A 24,270-nucleotide genomic window follows, 5' to 3' on the forward strand; every position below is an offset into this window, starting at 1 on the left:
TACTACTTTTACTGTGTTTCCATGAATGAATTTGAATATTGATGATGAGTTATTTTTTAAATCTACTAATTTAACTCTGTTTCCATGAATAAATTTGAATTAATATTGAAATGAGTTACTTTTTAAATCCTTGCCAAATGAGTTTTTACATTTTGAAAATGCTACAAATCAATTTTGGGCGAAATTTGAATATGTGGTACTGAGTGCCGCTTGCGTGTACTAGTGTGATTGCTACTGATGCGTGTAGCAGAGGGTTAATTATGAGAATGTTCACTTTCAGTAATCACTAGACGTGGCGATCTTGAAATGCTTGCATATAACATCGTTCATTTGTTGACTGGCCACTTGCCGTGGAAGGATGAGATGGATTATGAAGAGGTCGCACGAAAAGAGAACAAATCAATGGAAGACGTAAAAAGCTTTCTATCGACATGCTTCATGCATATTGGATCCCGCCACCCAGGTAATCCAATAAAAATATCTCTGAATAGATTGATCTATTTTTACTTTCCTTGCTCTATTACCATAGATAAGGAAAGTATTTCTGATAGACTGGGAATCAATATTGATGAAATTATTTTGAATTGTAACGGAAACAATGAATGCGAAGTCAGCAGTATGAAGCCAGCCAGTGCAAGCTGCTCTCACTGCTGTTGGAAAAGGGAAGGTATGAGAAGGAAAGAGCAATCTTCAGGATGTAGAAATATAGTCAATGTATATAGACTGGTCGAGTGAGGGGTGGTCAACAGTGGCAACATTGCAGTGGCCTTGAGAGACCCATTTTCATTTGGGGAACTTTTTTTATAGTGCTGCAAAATCCAACAACGATCCATTACGTTGTGAGATTCTTTGCTTACGCCTCATTACAGTATCACTTCTGTTAACCTCTTCAGGGACAATGGCACGCATGTGGCCATTTGCAGTTTTGCTTCTAATTTATTGTAGAAACATGTTATACGATCGAGTAACAGCTCATTTTTTCCCTTTTATATCTATAATGTTGAACAGCCTGCTTCGAAGTGATGATTCTATGTACTTTGGCACATATGATGCCACAAACATCGACCTCTTTCAATACCAACCTTTAGAAAATTTCCCATTTTCAAAAGTTTTTTATGAATTCAGATTTTAATATATGAATTTATAATTTTCTGTATCTCAAAGTTCAATATTTTAATTAGTTATTCTGATATTCATAATAATAAATTTGTTTCTTATTAATAACGGAAATGTTATTTTTGAAATGGCATCATATGTGCCAAAGTGCAGCAACTGATACCAGTGACCGTAAGTGAGGTTATGTCAGTTTGCCGCGGTTGTGTTGTTTACCAGCATGTTTGTAGAGCATAATTCAGAGTAATTGAGTGATTTGTGTTATTTTTTAACAATAATAGAGTGTTCTTATCATATTATTAATTATGGAGGAAGATATTTGCAACAAGAATGATATAATTGCGATTCTGTCAAGCTTGGACAATGCAAATGATTCTGAACTCGATATTATCACAGACGATGATGGTTGGGAAGAAGAAAATAGTGATGTAAATGTTTTTGATATACTCAGTGAAGTAGGAAGTGCTGTACCAGTAGAAAATTTATCTTCTAAGACTCAGGTTAGTGAGGACAATAGTGATCTACACAGTGCTGTTGAACAAGAGAATGAGTCTACCAGTGTTGAGGCAAGTGGTAACAATAGTTATGGATCTAATTTGAACAGACCTATTACAAACGGTGTAAGTAGTTCCGTAGTTGAAAATAGTATTATAAATAATGCATCTACCAGTGAGGACAATAATAGGCCCAATTCAAATAGATCAGTTGCAAAACGTATAAGGAATTCAGTACCTCCAAATAATATTCCACATGTGAATGATTCAATCTCAAAAAAAGACACCCAGACTGAAGCTCCCATTATTCAAAAAGACATTCTTTGGTTTGCTGAGAAAGATAACAAAAACGTAGAAAATCCACCGAGATTCCTCAGTGATGTATGCTACAACCTTACTGATCCAGTAGTACCTGATCCTGGTAAGAACCTGTTAGCAATAATGTACTTATTATTTAGCACTCTTCTGGTGCTGTGCACAAACATCCTGCTGTTTGAAAGTGATGTTTGGTTCATATTACCAAATGATAGTAGGCTACAATTGTGCACACAACCATTACTGGTATATTAGATCTTCAATTAACTAGACTGATGGTTTATAAAAATCTACACTCATCTAACAAAATATTTTTCTTTTTGATAAATAATATTGTCACAGTTCATTTTATTCAAATTCAATACTCTAAGGAATTTTATTTGCTTTATGTTTCAGGTCCAGTTGAAGGTGTGTTCACAAATTGTAAAACACACACTGAAACATTTATCCAAACTATTGATCCAGTGCTTGAAAAAATTGTGTATGAATCTAATTTATATGCAGTGCAGCAAGGAAAAACCCTTGCTACAGATAGATCGGAGCTGCTTGCATTCATCAGTATCAACTTCTTCATGGGATGCAATGAGTTGCCTTCATGGAAGGACTATTGGTCCACTTCCGCCGATTTTGGTTGTCCCCTTGTTTCAAACACCATGAGTAGGAATAGGTTTGACTTGCTTTTGCATAATTTACACGTGAATGATAATTTGGCCAAACCAACTAATTGTAATGATAAACTGTACAAAGTTTTCATTGGCCACTAATTGAAGGACTCAATGATCAATAATTCATGAAGATATATAATGTAAATAGGGATGTGGCTGTGGATGAGTCGATAATTTCAAGGGGTACTCCACCCTGAAACAGTATAACCCCATGAAGCCCATAAAGAGGGGTTACAAAATGTGGTGCCTAGCTGATGGGAAGGGCTATATTTCAAGATTTGATGTGTACCAGGGTAAATTTGAATCTTGTCCTGACGAAGAGCTCCAAAGCTTTGGAGCAACAGAGCAAGTTGTTTTGCAGCTAACAAAGCCTTATTAGAACACCAATATAAGGGTTTATTTTGATAATTTTTACTCTTCTGTTCCACTGCTTGAGAAATTGATGGCTGAGAATGTCCTTGCCTGTGGGAAAATTAGATCAGACAGGGTTGGACTTCCATCCTTCCCTGAAAAAAAATTATCAAGGGGAGATTTTCAATCCCAATTCTCAAGTTTGGGAATCAGGTTTGGATCAACTCCGCCAGTATTATTGCATGAATAGGCATTCAAAAAAGTGGTGGCACAGAATTTTCTGGGGAATTATTGTCATTGCTTTTGTCAATTCCTTTATAATTTACAACAGCTGTCACCCCCGGATGAGGGTCCTTGACTACAGAAGAGCTGTAGCTCAAGGACTGATCACAAAAATAAAAGTGCATAAGCGGAAATCGACCAGTGCTGCTGGTACATCGTCACAGCCAAAAAGGGGGAAAACCAGCAACTGGTCGGTTCCCAATGATGTCCGGTTGGTGAATGTGAGGGTGCACCATGTAAAGTATGGGCAAAAACGACTGTGGTGCGAGGTTTGTGCCAAGAACAAAATTGAGTCGAAACCTTACTCATTTTGTTGAATGTATAAAGTTCATTTATGTTCTAGTGACAAGAAAAATTGTTTCGACATTTTCCATGACTTAGCTTAGTTAAGAAAAATATAAATATCTCGAATATAAAGATTGTCTTCTTTTTATTTCATAAACCTTCCAAACATTTACCTTTGTCACAGCTCAATTAGACTTACAAGTAAAATAGCAGATTTTGTGTTGAGGCCCAATGGGACTTTTAAGTCCATACTTAATTTACGACTAAGGCCCAATGGGACTTAAAAGTCCCATTTACTTTTTTTCCTGTGAATAAATAAATAAATTTTTCCTAGGCTTCAAAATTTAACTAATCATGTCTAATCATAATTTGCACAAAAATCTAGCAGGTTTGAACAAAAATTTATCTTGTTCCACAAAGGGAACAAAAACAAACAACGAAGGGAAAGAAACAACGAAACGTTCTAGAACTGTTGATGGGGTGGAGTATTCATTATGTATATAACCTAATTTGGATAAAGTTTTCTTTTTCTGCAATACAATTCAGATGTTAATTATGAGAATGTTCACTTTCAGTAATCACTAGACGTGGCGATCTTGAAATGCTTGCATACAACATCGTTCATTTGTTGACTGGTCACTTGCCGTGGGAGGATGAGATGGATTATGAAGAGGTCGCACGAAAAGAGAACAAATCAATGGAAGACGTAAAAAGCTTTCTATCAACATGCTTCATGCATATTGGATCCCGCCACCCAGGTAATCCAATATAAATATCTCTGAATAGATTGATCTATTTTTACTTTCCTTGCTCTATTACCATAGATAAGGAAAGTATTTGTAATAGATTGGGAATCAATATTGATGAAATTATTGTGAATTGTAACAGAAACAATGAACGATGAGTCACCAGTATGAAACCAGCCAGTGCAGGCCGCTCTTGCTGCAGTCTCTTTCTAACTTCGGTTAATTTCTCATCTAATTTCTCTCTCTGAAAAGTGGCGTGATTTTCCGAGTGACCAGCAAGGGAAATTACATCTTGAAAAGGCAATCTGGACAGAGCTACACAAATACCAAAGACAAACCTGTGCCAAAGAAACAGTTTAAAGATTTCTATGCTCTGGAAAATCACTCCAAACAGAGCATGTTCTTGAATAATTGTCTGCTGCAACAAGAGATAGTTTCACACAAGGTAAACTGTGAGAAGAATATTTCAAATAAGTGGGAATATAACCTTCCTTTCTGTAATAAGAGAGTGAAAGTGTGCAGAAAACTGTTATTGACATTATTTCAAATTCAAATTTTAGAAAAGCGCTTGAGAATAGTTCAGAATAAAGCGAAAGAAGGCATTGTCTGCTTTCCTGACAACCGTTGTAGACATTCAAATCGTCCAAATAAGATTGATGGGTCAGTATGGGAAATGATTGATACACACTTGAAACAGTTTCCACATTCAGAATCCCACTACAGTGCTTCAAAATCCAGGAAACTTTATTTTGAAAATTCATCACTGACAGTTAAATTACTTTTCGATTTATTCAAAGAATATTACACTGAGAAAACTAACAAACCGTTGAAAATGAGCTATAAAACGTATCATGAGTATTTCTTAAACAATACCATTTATGCGTTCAGAAAACCAAGAAGTGATGTATGTGACTTTTGTTTTTCAGCAGAGAAAGAACTATCAAATAATCCTCAGAACAATGAATTGAAATTAAAGCTGGCCCTCCATAAGAAAAAAGTTGAGTCACATAAAAAAATTAAAAACGATATTCTCAGCAAGGCAAAAGAGCCTGACAGTAGTACATTGGTTCTGGAATTTGATTATGGCCAGAATCTGCCAATGCCCAAATTATCAGTCAATAGTCAATTCTACAAAAGATTATTGTGGATGAATATTTTTAACATTCATTGTCACAACAATAATGAATCTGTAATGTTCTATTTCCCTGAAACTGTATCAGCAAAAAATCCAGACACAGTTGCCTCTTGAGATCAAGCATTGCATTTTATTCTGAATAAAATCTAGAAATTTATCTACATTACGGTATAGATTTATTTCATTTTATGAACTTGGGAGATTAATATTCACAATCTACTCATATGATGGACTACCCACTGCCTATGTAAAACTGTACAGTATCGCATTGAAGAACTTGATAAAATTGTCACAACATTTAACCGGAGGCAGAGCTCAAATTATTATTATAATATCCACAATATGAAAGGAAAATGAATCATCTATCATATTAGAGTACTGACAGACACAGCTCATGATATGATTTGAACGGCAGTGATTGGTTAGCAATGGGATTGGTGGTCGCTCAAAAGAAAAGCCAGTTACAAAATGACATTGCATCACTATTACCAACCTGTATGTTCACTTATCCATCATCATAATCTGCCTCATGCACATGTCACAAGACTCATGTGGGATTCTTTCAAAAATAAAAAAAAAACATTTACATTTTCCAGGAAAATTGGCTATCTAACAAGAAAAGTATGCTCCGACATCAGAGATCTGACTCTTCTCTCTCAGATTGACGCTCTGGAATTCCTGCACAGTCATGGCTATGTTCATTCAAACATAAAGTCAGATAACATCGTCCTTGGACTGCCAAATCAAGCCCCGGTTCATTTGTTAGACTTCGGTGAAGCCCGTCGTTACCCACAAGGTGACATCCCCATCGCTCACAGAAATGCAAGTATTGGAAGTTCAGCTTTCACTTCGAGAGACAGACACAATCGTCGTAAGTATACAGCTCTATCTTCCAAATGTATATAGTAATGAGTCCACCAAGAATTTACTAATATAGTGTTAGTTGAAAAATAATACCATAGTACCCTTTTTTGAAAAACTTTTAATATAAAATAATCTTTTTAAAAACTTGAAAATGAATTGAACATCTGAATCTAGTTTTTTTTGTATTTTATATTATATATATATATTAATAAAGGGTACTATGGTGTTATTTTTCAACCAATAATTCAATTAGCTCTGTAGAAATATGTCATTGAAATATACTGTAAATCCTGTATATACTGAGTTTCTGCGTTCAGTGAATTGCACAATTTTAGAAAACACATAATTAACAGAAGTGATACTGTAAAGAGCTGCAAACAAAGGCCTAACGTTGTATCACCCCATTTTAAAGAAAGCACTCAAATGTCGGGTATTTTGAAGCAATGATGCTTGTACAGAGCCTACGTTTTCTGAGATAAGCATAGTAGGCCCTATGTGTATACATAATGCGATGGGCTACTGCATTTTGTACTACAGAATGAGTAAAAAGTAGTGAATCTACTGGGCGTCCACATATGGTAGTCAATCCAAGAAAGTAGAGAATTGGTATCAGCATTATAGTTGGCCAAACGAAAATGGGTCCCTCAAGGTCGAAGTTTCTTCTTGACACCACCACTGCCAACACTGTTGCCACTTTGAACTAAGGTTGACTAGTAAGAGAGAAAGTGAATGTGTGTGTGAGAGAGGGTGTGATAGTGAAGTATTGTTCTTGTGAGGAGTATTGTTTGTCTTCTCTGAATTGTTGACTATGAAGAGGACAATATAGTTTACAGTTTTACAAATGTATTGTAATGTATTGTACATAATGCTTATATATTATATATAATACATATAACTTTCAACAGCTGTGCTGGTGTTTGAAACATAATAGAAGCATGAAAAGGAGTTGGATGAGTTGAAATGTGAATAGGCCAGGTCATAAGGATATCAAAGAGTTTTTCTGAGAAATAAAATAATCACCTCCTCACACATAAATGAACAATTCTAGAAAACACTATGATTGTATACCTTCAACCTTTCAACACCATAGTGGATATACTGGCGAGAGGAGTTCATTCTGTCATTTGCAGTTCTGTAAGCAACTTCGCTCCATAACTGATTTATATTGACTGTGAAAAATAGCAGAGTAGTGAGATATGAATTTTATTAATTTTTGTATATTATATTAAAGTTATGTTCTAAATTCAGTATAAAGTGGTAGAGTAGTTAGTTTGTATATTTTGTATATTACAGTATGCCATCTAAGTTTTTATAGTGTTTTTATAGCCCAAAGATTAATTTATTGAAATGGATTGTACGATTGAAATTGAAACACCACCCAACATCAGAATACTTCACACACCTCCAACTAAATCAGGATCACGTAGAGGAAGAGGTGATATTGGGAAGCAAGAAAGGAATATCATCTGGAATGTCTTCAGATTCTTCCAAAAGATAGCCGAAAACCCCAATAGACTTGAATTGATCAATTTTCGAAAAGTTCAACAGGTTACAGCTGAAGCATGTGGAGTTGGGGTTACAACTGTAAAGCAGATATGGAGACGTGTAGATGACATGGATGAGGAAGTGAAATTTGATACGCCTCGAAAAAAGTACTCCAGAGATGCAAAGGTGGTCAACATGGACCATTTTGATAAGGACATGGTGCGCCAATGTGTATTTCAATTCTATGATAATGGAGAGTATCCTACGTCTGAAAGAATCAGAACTGTTTTGAAAGAGAAGATTAATTTCAGTGGGAGTGTTGAATCCATCAGAAAAATCATAAAGAGTTTGGGTTTCAGATATAGGAAGTGTAATGATGGTCGACAATTGTTAATGGAGAGGAGAGACATTGCATGTGCATGAGCAGTTTTTCTCAGAAAAATGCACGAGATAAGAAGAGAAATTAATCCCTGACCAATATTCAACATTGAAAAACGGGTTTCAGATATATAGCCCAGTCAATAAAGGTTTTTTCGATCCGAAAATTAAATAAAAGCTGAATCTTCTACCATCGATAGAACCCTCCCAGAGGGTCATTCCCCCAAAAGTCCCAAGAAATCCCCTTGGAGCTTTCCCCCCTAGCACCCCTCAAAGTTGAAAAATGCAGGTAATCACGGTAAATCAATTACCTCTGTACCCATTGATCGGAAACAGCTTAATTATATGCCATTCGATTCGTTACATTATGGACTACAATATTGGTTATATTCATTTTTTCAATAAAATTAACAGTTTTCTTGATAAAAAATATATATGTAAAGGTTTAGGGGGTTTGCGATTTGATTTTTTTGTTTTCTTCGATTAACTTCGAAGCAAGTAGTTTTAAAGAAAAATGAGTCGAATAATTAATGTAGCCACTCTTATTGCAAATCCATTGATGTATATTGTTATGTATTTGCGATTCTATTTGACGCCGTGGTAGGGGAATTGTCGACGCGGAATGGCGCGGCTGACTCTCTTAGCCATAGTAAACAGCAAACTGGAAATCAATTATCTCTATAACCATTAATCGGAAAAAAATCTATCATATGCCATTCGATTCGTTAAATTAACGACTACAATGTTAGTCGAATTCATTTCCTCAATAAATTGAACAGTTTCCTTAATAAAATAATATAATGTAAAATGTAGGGGTTTTTCGATTTGATTTTTTGTTTTCTTCGATTAACTTCGAAGCAAGTAGTTTTAAAGAAAAATGAGTCGAATAATTAATGTAGCCACTCTTATTGCAAATCCATTGATGTATATTGTTATGTATTTGCGATTCGATTTGACGCCGTGGTAGGGGAAATTGTCGACGCGGAATGGCGCGGCTGACTCTCTTAGCCATAGTAAACAGCAAACTGGAAATCAATTATCTCTATAACCATTAATCGGAAAAAAATCTATCATATGCCATTCGATTCGTTAAATTAACGACTACAATGTTAGTCGAATTCATTTCCTCAATAAATTGAACAGTTTCCTTAATAAAATAATATAATGTAAAAATGTAGGGGTTTTTCGATTTGATTTTTTGGTTTTCTCCGATAAACTTCGAAGCAAGTAGTTTTAAAGAACAATGTGACGAATAATTATTGTAGCCACATTCATTGCGAATCCATTGATGTATGTTGTTATGTATTTGCTATTCAAGTTGACGCTGTGGAAGGGGAAACAGCCGACGCGGCTGACTCCCTTCACCATAGTAAACAGAATAATATTGCTGTCTACATTGCATCTCATTTACAGTATGGCGCTTGAAATATCAATTTTGTCTATTGTTTGGACATGCGCTGTATATAAATTATCACTTTTCAATACTCTTAAAAAATATTACAATTTTCTTGATTTAACCATCCTCATGATAAAAATCAGGATTTCGTTGTTTTCTCACAGAATTTATTATATTAATTTGGAGTGTGCCTTCTCCATACGAGTCAGAGGTAACACAATTTGATAACTCTAGTTTCAGATATTGATGTTTTTCAACGGAGTTTCATGATATATTATGTGTCCGACTCCTTCATCTTATCCTTATTTTGTGAAAAATTAAGATTCAAAATTTATTTTCTTGTTTTTTAACTTGTTTCATCACTCTTTATAATTTAAACACTTGATAATGGAATGAATATCATCAGATCACATGAACAAAAAAAATTTTCAAGCTGAAAGTAGATTAATTTGTTGCACATTCGATTCAAATATTAACAAATGTTACCAAATATTATCACATATAGTGAGAACGAATTATTCTGAAGCTTACTATTCTCACTGAACATGAAGAGGCAATACCAAGCCAGAATCGCAGTTCCGTTCAAATCATTATTATCAGAGCTTTCAAATTGATACTATGTAATTATGGATGTTATCCCCATCTCACAATTTCCCTATTAATCCTTATCCTGATTCAGAATAAAGTAGTTGATCTCTTTAATCACAAAAATCAATGTACAGTACCTATAATAAATAGTAAAAATAACAAAATTTCTAGTAATAATGCAACAGTTTCTAGGTATGAATTTCAAGGCTCATAAAATGACTTTTTCTCAATCACAGGCAGAAATTCCAATGATTATCATAATAGTAATTTAATGAAAATTGTTTATATTGTACATTGTTCGACGTAAGATAAGCTACATCTTTAAGGTAACGTATTAGGATTATCATGTTTATGAATGAAAGCGAGACTGTGATAGAAGATTGGTCAAACTGGAATATAAACATTATAGACAATCCATATTTCTGATCAACTATATTATAAATGATAGTATCAAGCCGTAATGAATTGAGCAACTGAATTTCAAAGTTACTATCCACTGTTCAAATCGCACTGTGATTTCCTTTTTCTTCCAAATGGATTGAATTGCCTCACTCTTCAACGTAACAATTATTGAAAAAACCAGTGGAATGCGAACGTCATCCAAATAGCATTTGAATTTCAATTTTCAGATCATGAAATTCATAAAAAACTAATTCTTGAGAGAATAGTGATGAATTGCAAACAGTGCAAGTAACATTGATACAAAGCGAACAATAAAAGTCAACATCGATTAATTTAATATTGGACTTATGAAATTTATATTATTTATAACGCTTATTAAATGTAAAACCAACATTTTAAATTTTCTCTACTGGAGCAAAACATCGATAGAAGATAAAGAAGAGCCCATCATAAGCACAATATACTTGTGTACCAGAATTCACTTGAACTAACTCATCACTTCAATGATCACAATGAACTAGAATGGTATAAAAACCATGGAATTGATTGATAATCAGGTACATTTTTCAAATAGCTTCACCCAACTAAATCTATGAATGCTAAGTCATAAGAAATCATGTTAAATAGATTCAATTTGGATGCTTCAAATAGAAAATGATCTATTCTTTTGGTGCCCTAATCAAAATCAATTTCAATCAACATTAATCGACATAAAGAAAAGCTTCTGCCAACCTTGTATAGTGAATGACAAGATGCGAGTGGAGGTGAAAAATCAATATGTTAACAAAAATAATAGAAGATGATGAATCGTCTTTCAATTAATCTTATACGGTAGGGTACTTTGTGGTAAATGTGAAACACTTTCATGATTTTCCTACGTTTTATGCATGCTTACTCTTCCTCAATTTGTATGTTTGCATGGCTTTCATCTTTAGAATCTACTGAATTTTCATATTGGACTGTCTAAATAATCTAGATTCAACTAGTAAGAACGGAAGATAAGCTAGCTACTTTACAGAGAGAATCATAGAAAGTTTCGACTCAACAAGCCCAATGTATAATTTTTTTATGCCTCAGCCGTCATATATATTTGGCTCAACTGAAGGTATATTATCAACCTGGCTTGAAGAATATTAACTGTAGAAAACAGCAAACACTGCACGCTATGATTTTTCAGGAAATTGCCACTGTTAACACTATTGTAATCTATGATTTATCTCAGTTTTTGACATAAATTATGATAAATTTTAGCATAGAATTATGATCATACACACATATTTTAAATATGTATTATATTTTGTATATTACAGTATGCCATCTAAGTTTTTATAGCCCAAAGATTAATTTATTGAAATGGATTGTACGATTGAAATTGAAACACCACCCAACATCAGAATACTTCACACACCTCCAACTAAATCAGGATCACGTAGAGGAAGAGGTGATATTGGGAAGCAAGAAAGGAATATCATCTGGAATGTCTTCAGATTCTTCCAAAAGATAGCCGAAAACCCCAATAGACTTGAATTGATAAATTTTCTAAAAGTTCAAGAGGTTACAGCTGAAGCATGTGGAGTTGGTGTTACAACTGTAAAGCAGATATGGAGACATGTAGATGACATGGATGAGGAAGTGAAATTTGATACGCCTCGAAAAAAGTACTCCAGAGATGCAAAAGTGGTCAACATGGACCGTTTTGATAAGGACATGGTGTGCCGATGTGTATTTCAATTCTATGATAATGGAGAGTATCCTACGTCTGAAAGAATCAGAACTGTTTTGAAAGAGAAGATTAATTTCAGTGGGAGTGTTGAATCCGTCAGAAAAATCATAAAGAGTTTGGGTTTCAGATATAGGAAGTGTAATGATGGTCGACAATTGTTAATGGAGAGGAGAGACATTGCATGTGCATGAGCAGTTTTTCTCAGAAAAATGCACGAGATAAGAAGAGAAATTAATCCCCGACCAATATTCAACATTGACAAAACGTGGGTCAATCAAAGTCATAGCAGATCGATGATATGGCAACACGAAGATGGAAGTGGTGGATTGAAAGTTCCAGTTGGAAAAGGAGGCCGATTGATCATTCTTCTTGCTGGTTCAGCTCAAACGGGGTTTATTCCTTACTGCAAACTATTTTTTAAAGCAAAGAAGTCTACTTCGGTAGATTATCACACCGAAATGAATGCTGAAATTTTTACAGATTGGTTCTGGAACTTTCTCAGTCTCCTTGAAGAGAGTTCAGTGATTGTGATGGACAATGCAAGTTATCACTGGATGAAGTGTGATGGGAATCAAATGAGAATTCATACAAATTGAAAAATGCTGAGTGAAGTGGGCACTACAAGAATATTGACTAAAATAAATATAAAATTACATCACTCCACTTCCAATTGATTATTATAAAAGTCTTCAAGTAACCTTTATCAAGTAATAGCTCAGTTTATAAATAGTTTCATTTATAAAGAAAAATCTAATCATGATTATAAAATTGGATTTCTTGATGTCATGACTCAATAAAGAGTTATACATTATACATAACAATATTCTTTTTCCATTTCATGATGTTGAAGAAGATAGGGGAGGAGGGGAGGAGGTAACGGGGGATGTTATTGTTCTAACTTCAAAGAATGACACAATAGAACTTTTGAACCTGACGTGCTCAAAAGAATTTGTGACAGGTAGTGACTGAAAAGAGGAAGAGGGAAGGAATGAGAAGGAAAGAGCGATCTTCAGGGTGTGTCAATGTATATAGACTGGTCGAGTGAGGGGTGGTCACCAGTGGCAACATTGCAGTGGCCTTGAGAGACCCATTTTCGTTTGGGGAACTTTTTTATAGTGCTGTAAAATCCCCACTGATCCATTAGGTTGTGAGATTCTTTGCTTACGCCTCATTACAGTATCACTTCTGTAAATCACTCCCATCATGGTTGCAAGTGAAATTTCCAATTATTTTTTGTTTGGTTTCGTGCTTGGAAATTGATTGATCTGATAAATTCAAAATTTCAGCTGAATTTTATATATTTGTATGTGAATAAATAAATTATGGCATTCTGTTGAAAGTTGGAGATCATTGAAGTAATTATAGTCATTCAAAATCAGACTATCCTTCTTGGGACACATATGATGAATGTATGTAACAAAAATCCACATCACCAATTCAATAATAATTCCAATATTGTTGCTCCTATTTTCGTGACAAGAGGTTTGGCTGCTTCAGTCTTTGATTGTTCTCTCCAGCTGGGATTTGAGAGAGTACTGTAATAGTGTTGGAGAAAAGTTTCCTTATTGTTTGCTAGTATAGAGCACCCAGCGGTGATTTTATCCAGTTTCTCACTGATCTAGAAGGATACTTGAGCGGCTTGAGCCTGTTTTAACATTGATCCAAGAAGGCTATTATAGTTGTCAATGTCAATCTCAATTCATCAGCCAATTCATTGAAAAAAGTGGAGAATTGTGTGCACTGCTCTATTATCGCTTAATGCTTATAGATTTACTGAATGTCCCTCTGAGTGGATTGTAGATTTAGAGTCACCTTTCAAGAATCATTCTAGAAAGAAACAACAAAACGTTCTAGAACTGTGAATGGAGTGGAGTATTCATTATGAATATAACCTAATTTGGATAAAGTTTTCTTTTTCTGCAATACAATTCAGATGTTAATTATGAGAATGTTCACTTTCAGTAATCACTAGACGTGGCGATCTTGAAATGCTTGCATACAACGTCGTTCATTTGTTGACTGGCCACTTGCCATGGGAGGATGAGATGGATTATGAAGAGGTCGCACGAAAAGAGAACAAATCAATGGAAGACGTAAAAAGCTTTCTATCAACATGCTTCATGCATATTGGATCCCGCCACCCAGGTAATCAAATAAAAATATCTCTGAATAGATTGATCTATTTTTACAAAATGCACAGATAATGTTCAAAATAAAAGAACTGTATTAAATATGGATCTTCAAGCTGTTTTAGAGTTTCCTAAAGGAGAAGTATCATCAATCTTTTATAAAAGAAAACTGGCTGTATATAACTTTACAATTTTTGATTAAATTTCAAAAGAAGGAACATGTTGCATGTGGGACGAAACTGAAGGAAACAGAGGTTCTAATGAAATTGCTACATGCATCTTCAACCACATCAATTGGCACAGAGATGTGCTGGAGTTTTTTTTTATGAGTGATAGTTGTGGGGGGCAGAACCTTACCAATTTATCTCTACTGCTTTCTTGTATGCAGTAAAAATGACACATGCAAAAAAGATAGAGCATGTAAATTATGAGCCAGGTCATTCGCAGATGGAGGGAGATTCTATGCATTCAGTCATTGAAAGAGCTGCAAAAAACATTCAAGTAAATACTCCATCAGAATGGCAGTTAATTTGTCAACTTGCAAGAAAAACACCCAAGCCATACAATGTTGTGCCAATGACTCATAACTCATTTATTAATTGGACATCAGTAGCCGAAGAAAATGAAAAAAAGGCGAGAAATGAGACAGTGGATGGAGAAGTAGTGGAATGGCGAAAGATAAAATGGTTCTTGTACCAAAAAGACCACCCTGAATTCATATTTTTTAAGTATGGCTACAATGATGTGGAATTTAAAGAAATAAAGCTCCTGAAGCATGTAGGAAGTTCTCTCAAGAAACCTGATGATCTGCCAAAAGCTTATACCAGCAATTTACCTATAACCTGGGCTAAATATCAAGACCTTCAGGATCTATGTGTTTCAAAAGTAATACCTTCTCTTCATCATAGGTTCTACAAAGAATTGCCTCATCAAGGAAAAAAAGCAGCAGTAACAACAGTAAACGACGCCAGACAAAAACCAAAGAAGAGAGGACAAACAACATCCCTGAAAACTAAGGAGAAGCCGACTTAAATATGATTTTCTACATTTTCTCAAAATTTTATCCAATTATTTTGTCACAATAAAACTTATTGTCTGAATAACCACTTTTTCAATCCATTCCCTGTTTAAACAGTACATTACCCTTTGCAGCCTGACGGGACTCATGCGTCCCAGCACTTTCAGCTCCAATATAAAAACACAGCAATATGATAGAGCATTGGAAACCTGTCGGGACTGTCAAGTCCGTTTTTCTAAACATGCTCACACGGTTTGGTAACTTAGTTCATATTATGACCACAGTTATCGCTAGTAGTTTGTTGACACTACATTGAATTAGACCCAGTTTGTGTGAGCTCTTGAAAAAGTTTTCTAAAATTTATTTCATTTTTATTTATTGATGTAAATTCATTTGATCTGCATGGAATAATATGTGGGTTTTCTATTTTTGGTGAGAAAAATGACATTTTTACAATAGGAAAGAACTATTCATTGAAAATAACAGAGGGACTTGTACGTCCCGTCAGGACTCAAGTGTGTTTACATTGAAAATCCTAACCTATCAATGTTTTGATGTTCAAGACAAACAAACATTCTATTTTTTCTAAGAAATAGTTTTTTAGTGTTGTTCTAGTGATCTATATTGCTCTTCTTTTATTATTAACATAATTAATATACATATAGAACTATAATATTCAAGTAATAGAGCTTATATAATTTTTATTTTTCATAGAAAATTTTGTGATAGTCTAAAAAAGTTGTTTATTAGTACTATCAGTGATTTGTGTAGTGCTATTTTCCTATTTATTATTATTTCTCATGAACAATTCAAAAAATGTCACAAATACTCTCTGAAGAAGGGATCCGGGAACTTTTGTACGAGGATATTCCCGATCTAGATTGTCCTTCTGACTTGGAACTTGAGGATGAGGATGATGAACATGAAGAAATAAGACCCCAATCACCACTTAACAATTTTGATACCGTATTCAATTCAGTTTTGAATCAAGAGAATGAAGCTGAAGAAATTCAAATTGATGAACCAGGTAAGATTTTACAGTCTATTGCTAATATTTACTATAATCTAGATATAAAGATTTCCATACTCAAGTAGGTCTAACATATACAGCTCAGTCTCTCATGTTGCTCAAAGCAATAATTGCTGGTAATGTAATATTTATATTATAGCAGAAATGCTCAAATTATGATTTCACAAATTGATAGAATTCTTGGATTGAACGAATTAATTCTACTAGCCTATTTATACATTTCAGACCAAAAATGTCCATGCTACAAAACTTCATTCTGTCGACCTACCTCCCACCCTGGATTCTTTGGTGTAACTATACTAAAAAAAAAAATTTTTCACAGATGATGACAACAATCAAGATGAGGTACCCATTCCTTCCACATCAAAAGCAGAAGGAACCCCAAAAATAAAAAAACTGAAACGGACTGAGCCTAATAGAAGATGGAAGAAAAAGGAAACAGTGACCAGGATTCCAGATTATCCTCATGATGAAGGTGAGCTATTGACATTTGTTTGAATGAAAAGTTACTGAAATATGTTGTATAACTTCTCATTCAATCAAATGTCAATTTTTCTAATACTGTAATATTGTTTCTTCACAGACTGTTTGTTCACTGTCTTCAATGGCTGCCAAACTGCAACAGATATTTTCTTGAAAATTCTCAGATGTATATTGGACATCATAGTTTTCCAGACGAACCTTTATGCTACTCAGAAAGGCAAAACTCTTCGTCTCCAGGAGAATGAGTTTCTTTCATTCCTTGGTGTGAATATGTTGATGGGCTACCATGAACTTCCTTCAAAACGGCACTATTGGAGTAATGCTCCTGATCTTCATGTTCCAATTGTTGCAGAGACGATGACTAGGGATCGGTTTGATGAAATTCTAAGTTGTCTGCATGTGAATGATAATGAAAACATCCCAGCCAATTGCACTGATAAGTTGTACAAATTACAACCAATGATTGAGGCTTTCAATAAGTCCTTCATGAACTCGTATGATGGGACTAGACAACTGAGTGTGGATGAGTCAATCATTCTCTTCAAAGGAAGGAGTTCCATGAAACAGTACAACCCAATGAAACCGATCAAAAGAGGTTACAAATTATGGTGTGTTGCTGATCTGAAGGGATATATATTCAATTTTGATATATATCAGGGTAAAAATGATAAGATGAAGAATGAATTCATGGAATACGGCTTGGGTGAGAGAGTGGTATTGAGCCTCACAAAAAACTTTTGGGGGTCCAATAGGATAGTTTGCTTCGACAACTATTTCAGTTCAGTAGGACTAGTAGAGAAATTGAAAATGGAGAATATATTAGCATGTGGTACAATCCGCCACAATCGGAGGGGTGTTCCAGAGAAAATGACACCTGACAAACAGTTGCAACGGGGAGACCATGATTATAGAGTGTCAGAAATGGGGATTTCATTTTTCAAATGGCATGACAACAAGGCCATTAACTTTATCTCAAATTTCCACGGCACTGAAATTACAGAAGTGAAGAGGACACAAAAAGATGGGACAAAAAAAAATGTGCCTTGCCCAACAGTTGTAGCTGATTATAATAAATACATGGGAGGAGTTGACCAAGCTGACAGATACAGAGTACTGTATGGTGTCAACAGGAAATCAAAGAAATGGTGGCACAGAATTTTTTTTGGCTTGATTGACATTGCTTTTGTGAATGCATTTATTATCGCATGTGAAATGCACGGAAAAATGAGTGTGCTGGATGCCCGCCGGCAGATAGCAATGGGACTGATCACATACAAAGATATGAAAAAAACATGCAGACGTTCAGCTGGAGACCAACCAGGAACATCTGGATCAGGACCAGCAAAGAGGCGCAAATCAGGATATACAACCTTGAAGGATGTCCGGCTGGGAAATTTGGGGGCTCATTGGCCTAAATTCAATAATGGTCGGGGCCGGTGTGAAATGTGCAGCATGAAAGGGATTGAATCGAAACCAACGTCAATCTGCTATCTTTGCAAGGTTCATCTTTGCTGTAATGAAAAAAAACAATGTTTTTCTGAATATCATGAAATCAAATTTTGAACTAAGAAACAGTCAACCATTTTTAAAAAATATTATTCTGTGTTTCACTTTGGCTTAGTTAGTTCAGTTATTCTCTATTTCATTACTTAGTTGATTAATTAGTTAGTTTAGTGATTCACTTTTTCATTATTTATAGTTTATCAGTTAGGTAAATGGTTGACTAGTTCAATTTCATATCTTGTCACGACTTTTTACATTTCATAAATTTATATAATATTTTTTATTTATGGAATAAGTTCATTATTTGGTTAGTTAGTAGATTATTTAGTTAGTTTAGTGATTCACTTTTTCATTATTTAGTTGATCAGTTAGGTAAAATATAAAAATATATGAATTATGATAACCTAGGTAAGTAAAGCTGGTTCAAATTCATGTTTCATATTTCTATCCTGTAGAAGCCTGTCGGGACGCATGAGTCCCGGATTGATAAATCCATGAAAAAAAGTTTTTTACTTTTAAAAACTTCATTTCTGTGATATTTAGTCACAAATGTACCATAAAAACCAAAAGAAAATTGTCAAAATGATAAAATATTTATACCTAGGCTACAAAGGGTTAAGAAGGGCGAATGTGTAAAATATAGGCTATGTGTAAAAGGGCGAATATACTGCATAATTTTTTTTTTTACATTTTGGTGAGTGGATTAGTATCATAAACTACTCATCAAGTGTTGACATTTGAAGTAATATGTTAATAGTTTTTGGAAACATAAGAATATACTGGTTATTTTATTTGTAAATAATTTATTTTACTATGCAAAGTACAAAAACAGCTCCCTTGAAAAAGTATGAATTGTTGGTATCGCCCTTTTTAAATAATACCGACGATATAGTCAATGTATATAGACTGGTCGAGTGAGGGGTGGTCACCAGTGGCAACATTGCAGTGGCCTTGAGAGACCCATTTTCGTTTGGGGAACTTTTTTTATAGTGCTGCAAAATCCCCAACGATCCATTAGGTTGTGAGATTCTTTGCTTACACCTCCTTACAGTATCACTTCTGTAAATCACTCCCATCATGGTTGCAAGTGAAATTTCCAATTATTTTTTGTTTGGTTTCGTGCTTGGAAATTTATTGATCTGATAAATTCAAAATTTCAGTCAAAATTTCATCTGAATTTTATATATTTGTATGTGAATAAATAAATTATGGCATTCTGTTCAAAGTTGGAGATCATTGAAGTAATAATTATAGTCATTCAAAATCAGACTATCCTTCTTGGGACACATATGATGAATGTATGTAACAAAAATCCTCATCACCAATTCAATAATAATTCCAATATTGTTGCTCCTATTTTCGTGACCAGAGGTTTGGCTGCTTCAGTCTTTGATTGTTCTCTTCAGCTGGGATTTGAGAGAGTACTGTAATAGTGTTGGAGAAAAGTTTCCTTATTGTTTGCTAGTATAGAGCACCCAGCGGTGATTTTATTCAGTTTCTCACTGATCTAGAAGGATACTTGAGCGACTTGAGCCTGTTTTAACATTGATTCAAGAAGACTATTATAGTTGTCAATGTCAATCTCAATTCATCAGCCAATTCATTGAAAAAAGTGGAATTGTGTGCACTGCTCTATTATCGCTTAACGCTTATAGATTTACTAAATATCCCTCTAAGTGGATTGTAGATTTAGAGTCACCTTTCAAGAATCATTCTAGAAAGAAACAACAAAACGTTCTAGAACTGTGAATGGAGTGGAGTATTCATTATGAATATAACCTAATTTGGATAGTTTTCTTTTTCTGCAATACAATTCAGATGTTAATTATGAGAATGTTCACTTTCAGTAATCACTAGACGTGGCGATCTTGAAATGCTTGCATGTCGTTCATTTGTTGACTGGCCACTTGCCATGGGAGGATGAGATGGATTATGAAGAGGTTGCAAGAAAAGAGAACAAATCAATGGAAGACGTAAAAAGCTTTCTATCGACATGCTTCATGCATATTGGATCCCACCACCCAGGTAATCCAATATAAATATCTCTGAATAGATTGATCTGGCAGAGATTTTGGGAGATTTTCAATCCCAATTCTCAAGTTTGAAATGCTTGCATGTCGTTCATTTGTTGACTGGCCACTTGCCATGGGAGGATGAGATGGATTATGAAGAGGTCGCAAGAAAAGAGAACAAATCAATGGAAGACGTAAAAAGCTTTCTATCGACATGCTTCATGCATATTGGATCCCACCACCCAGGTAATCCAATATAAATATCTCTGAATAGATTGATCTGGCAGAGATTTTGGGAGATTTTCAATCCCAATTCTCAAGTTTGGGAATTGGGGTTTTTAAATGGATGGACAATCGTCCTGTGACGTTCATATCAAACTACCATGGGTCTGGGGTCGTGGTAGTTAATCGAAAAAATAAAAAAGGGGAGAAAATTGAAGTGAAATGCCCTGAAGTAGTCAAAGACTACAACACTCACATGGGTGGAGTTGATCTGGCAGATCAACTCCGCCAGTATTATTGTGTGAATAGGCATTCAAAAAAGTGGTGGCACAGAATTTTCTGGGGAATTATTGACATCGCTTTTGTCAATTCGTTTATAATTTACAACAGCTGTCACCCCCAGATGAGGGTCCTTGACTACAGAAGAGCTGTAGCTCAAGGACTGATCACAAAAATAAAAGTGCATTAGCGGAAATCGACCAGTGCTGCTGGTACATCGTCACAGCCAAAAAGGGGAAAACCAGCAACTGGTCGGTTCCCAATAATGTCCGATGTCCGGTTGGCGAATGTGGGGATGCATCATGTAAAGTATGGCAAAAAACGACTGCGGTGCGAGGTTTGTGCCAAGAACAAAATTGAGTCGAAACCTTACTCATTTTGTTCAATGTGTAAAGTTCATTTATGTTCTAGTGACAAGAAAAATTGTTTTGACATTTTCCATGACTTAGCTTAGTTAAGAAAAATATAAATATCTCGAATATAAAGATTGTCTTCTTTTTATTTCATAAACCTTCCAAACATTTACCTTTGTCACAGCTCAATTAGACTTACAAGTAAAATAGCAGATTTTGTGTTGAGGCCCAATGGGACTTTTAAGTCCATACATAATTTACGACTAAGGCCCAACAGGACTTAAAAGTCCCATTTACTTTTTTTCCTGTAAATAAATAAATAAATTTTTCCTAGGCTTCAAAATTTGTTTTTAGGTATAACTAATCATGTCTAATCATAATTTGCACAAAAATCTAGCAGGTTTGAACAAAAATTTATCTTGGTCCACAAAGGGTTAACACTCATAGATTTACTGAATGTCCCTCTGAGGGGATTGTATATTTAGAGTCACCTTTCAAGAATCATTCTAGAAAGAAACAACGAAACGTTCTAGAACTAACGAAACGTTCTAGAACTGTGAATGGAGTGGAGTATTCATTATGAATATAACCTAATTTGGATAAAGTTTTCTTTTTCTGCAATACAATTCAGATGTAAATTATGAGAATGTTCACTTTCAGTAATCACTAGATGTGGCAATCTTGAAATGGTTGCGTACAACATCGTTCATTTGTTGACTGGCCACTTGCCATGGGAGGATGAGATGGATTATGAAGAGGTCGCACGAAAAGAGAACAAATCAATGGAAGATGTAAAAAGCTTTCTATCAACAAGCTTAATGCCGACATGCTTATTGGATCCCGCCACCCAGGTAATCCAATATAAATATCTCTGAATAGATTGATCTATTTTTACTTTCCTTGCTCTATTACCATAGATAAGGAAAGTATTTGTAATAGATTGGGAATCAATATTGATGGAATTATTGTGAATTGTAACAGAAACAATGAACGATGAGTCAGCAGTATGAAACCAGCCAGTGCAGGCCGCTCTCGCTGCTGTCTCTTTCTAACTTGAGTTAATTTCTCATCTAATTTCTCTCTCTGAAAAGTGGCGTGATTTTCCGAGTGCCAGCAAGGAAAATTACATCTTGAAAAGGCAGTCGTGGCCGAGCATTAATACCAGCTCAATACCATACTGAATTTTCGGAAACCTGAATTAAAATGCAAATTAAAATGTTTTTCCAGGTCTACCTTGTATGATGTGACTATCTTCTTATTCAATATTTCTGGTTTGGAGGAAAGCATTTGCCCCTAATATAACCCCAATTACCAATAATAATTACCCCATTACAATAAAATCTTCCATTATTTAATCACCCCATTACACACAAGAAGCAAGCTGATCGTTTTTTTTGGGCCATCTGCGAGAGAAACCACCGGGTTGTGCAATTTTTTCATTCGACTGTCAGAAAAATTCAGTACACCCCAAAGTAAGTGACCAAATTGCTTACTACACTCATCAATTGTATTGTTACAATTTATCTGTGGTTAGAGGATTATCAACTGACTTCGTGACAATGTCTCAATTTATGCCTGGACTGAGAATAAGGAAAGGAAGTCTTCCAGTGAAGTTGCATCCATTGTGTACAGAGAGCTAACCTGATCTTTCTGAGCTAAGCTGCTGATATTTCTGAATATACATCTTATACGACTGGTTGCAGATGGATGTGAAGGTCAAAATAAAAATGGTATAATTGCGACAATGTGCATGAAGTGGCTTGCACCCAGTGCACCACCAGCAATAAAATATTTGGAAATAATATACCCAGTCACTGGTCTTTCATTCATGCCAGCTGATAGAGTATTTGGACTGCTAGAAAAAGAATTCAAAAAGAATAATTTCATTTGTAAAGCGGAGTATCATGAAATCTTCAAGAAGGAAATTGAAGAAGATTGGAAACTACTTAATTGGAGAGAGCAGGCAATCCACTCAAGCAGGAAATTTACTAGAGGAGGAAACTACTTGATTGGAGAGAGCAGTCAACTTCATTTTCAAATTTCAAAATGTAGACGCATCATGCTGCGTAAAACAAAGCCAGGAAATTTGACAGTCAGAGGTGAAATTGGATATGGCTCATTGACTGGAAGGGAGAGACCCATAATGAAAGTGAAACATTCTATTGCTGATATAAATCCAACAATTATGCCTGTCTCGGTGTTACATTGAGGCCTGAAAAGTTGACAGATGTTACCAAGCTACTGGAACATTTCGGAGATAGAGATAATATTTCCTGTGACCGGTCACAGCTTTTTACCATCTGACCATATTTTTTGGAAACATTGAAAAAGAAATAAAGGCTTTGAAAGAGATTATAAAGCCATACATTTTGATAAAAACTTAAAAAGTAGGCAAAAGGTTAATGCTGATAACAAAAGGGAGCACAATTTTAATGCTGTTAAGCTGAAGCTGAAGAGAAAGCCTTCTCCTCTGGATGTAATGCTATCTGAAGATGAAGATTGTGAATATGAGATAGTAGAGGCTGAAAAAGTGATGTAGAAGTCGAGAAGAATTTGGATTTGTTGAGTTCAGGAAAAAATACTTTTGAGGATCTTCTGTCACTTGATAAAGTAGAAAAAAATTGGTGAATATGTAATATTCCTTTATGAAGGAGAATACTTTCCAGGAAAAATTATCAAGTTTGATGAGCAGAGTGTTGAAATATCTGCAATGCAGAAATCTTTGAAATCGTGGAAGTGGCCTGATAAGCCAGATTTACATGAGTATGACTGGGATGATGTCATAGGTCATTGCAAAGAGCCAAAACTAGTATCAAAAAGAGGATTTTACAACATTCCCGAACTAATCAGTCTTTGGGAATAATATTTCTTTTCTATAATGTTTCTATGGTTACATTTTTATGTTCTGAAATACATATTGAAGTCTTACTCTACTAATTAGTGTTTGGGAATAATATTTCTGTTCTATAATGATTCTATAATTACATTTTCATGTTCTGGAATACATATTGTAGTCTTA

The 24,270-nt window shown here is 34.8% G+C and overlaps 1 protein-coding gene across 1 annotated transcript; it reads left to right on the forward strand.

Annotated features, from left to right (window-relative positions):
• Positions 1-400: 400 nt before the first annotated feature.
• On the forward strand, positions 401-22,987 carry LOC120352426 (serine/threonine-protein kinase VRK1-like). Its single transcript, XM_039432856.1, has 5 exons — positions 401-463; positions 5,983-6,257; positions 14,185-14,367; positions 21,912-22,102; positions 22,955-22,987. The coding sequence occupies exons 1-5, from the start codon at positions 432-434 to the stop codon at positions 22,985-22,987; spliced, it is 714 nt and encodes a 237-aa protein (XP_039288790.1). The 5' UTR covers positions 401-431.
• The last annotated feature ends 1,283 nt before the right edge of the window (positions 22,988-24,270 follow it).

This window comes from Nilaparvata lugens, chromosome 1 (genome assembly GCF_014356525.2).
Source record: "Nilaparvata lugens isolate BPH chromosome 1, ASM1435652v1, whole genome shotgun sequence".
Classification (NCBI taxonomy): domain Eukaryota; kingdom Metazoa; phylum Arthropoda; class Insecta; order Hemiptera; family Delphacidae; genus Nilaparvata; species Nilaparvata lugens.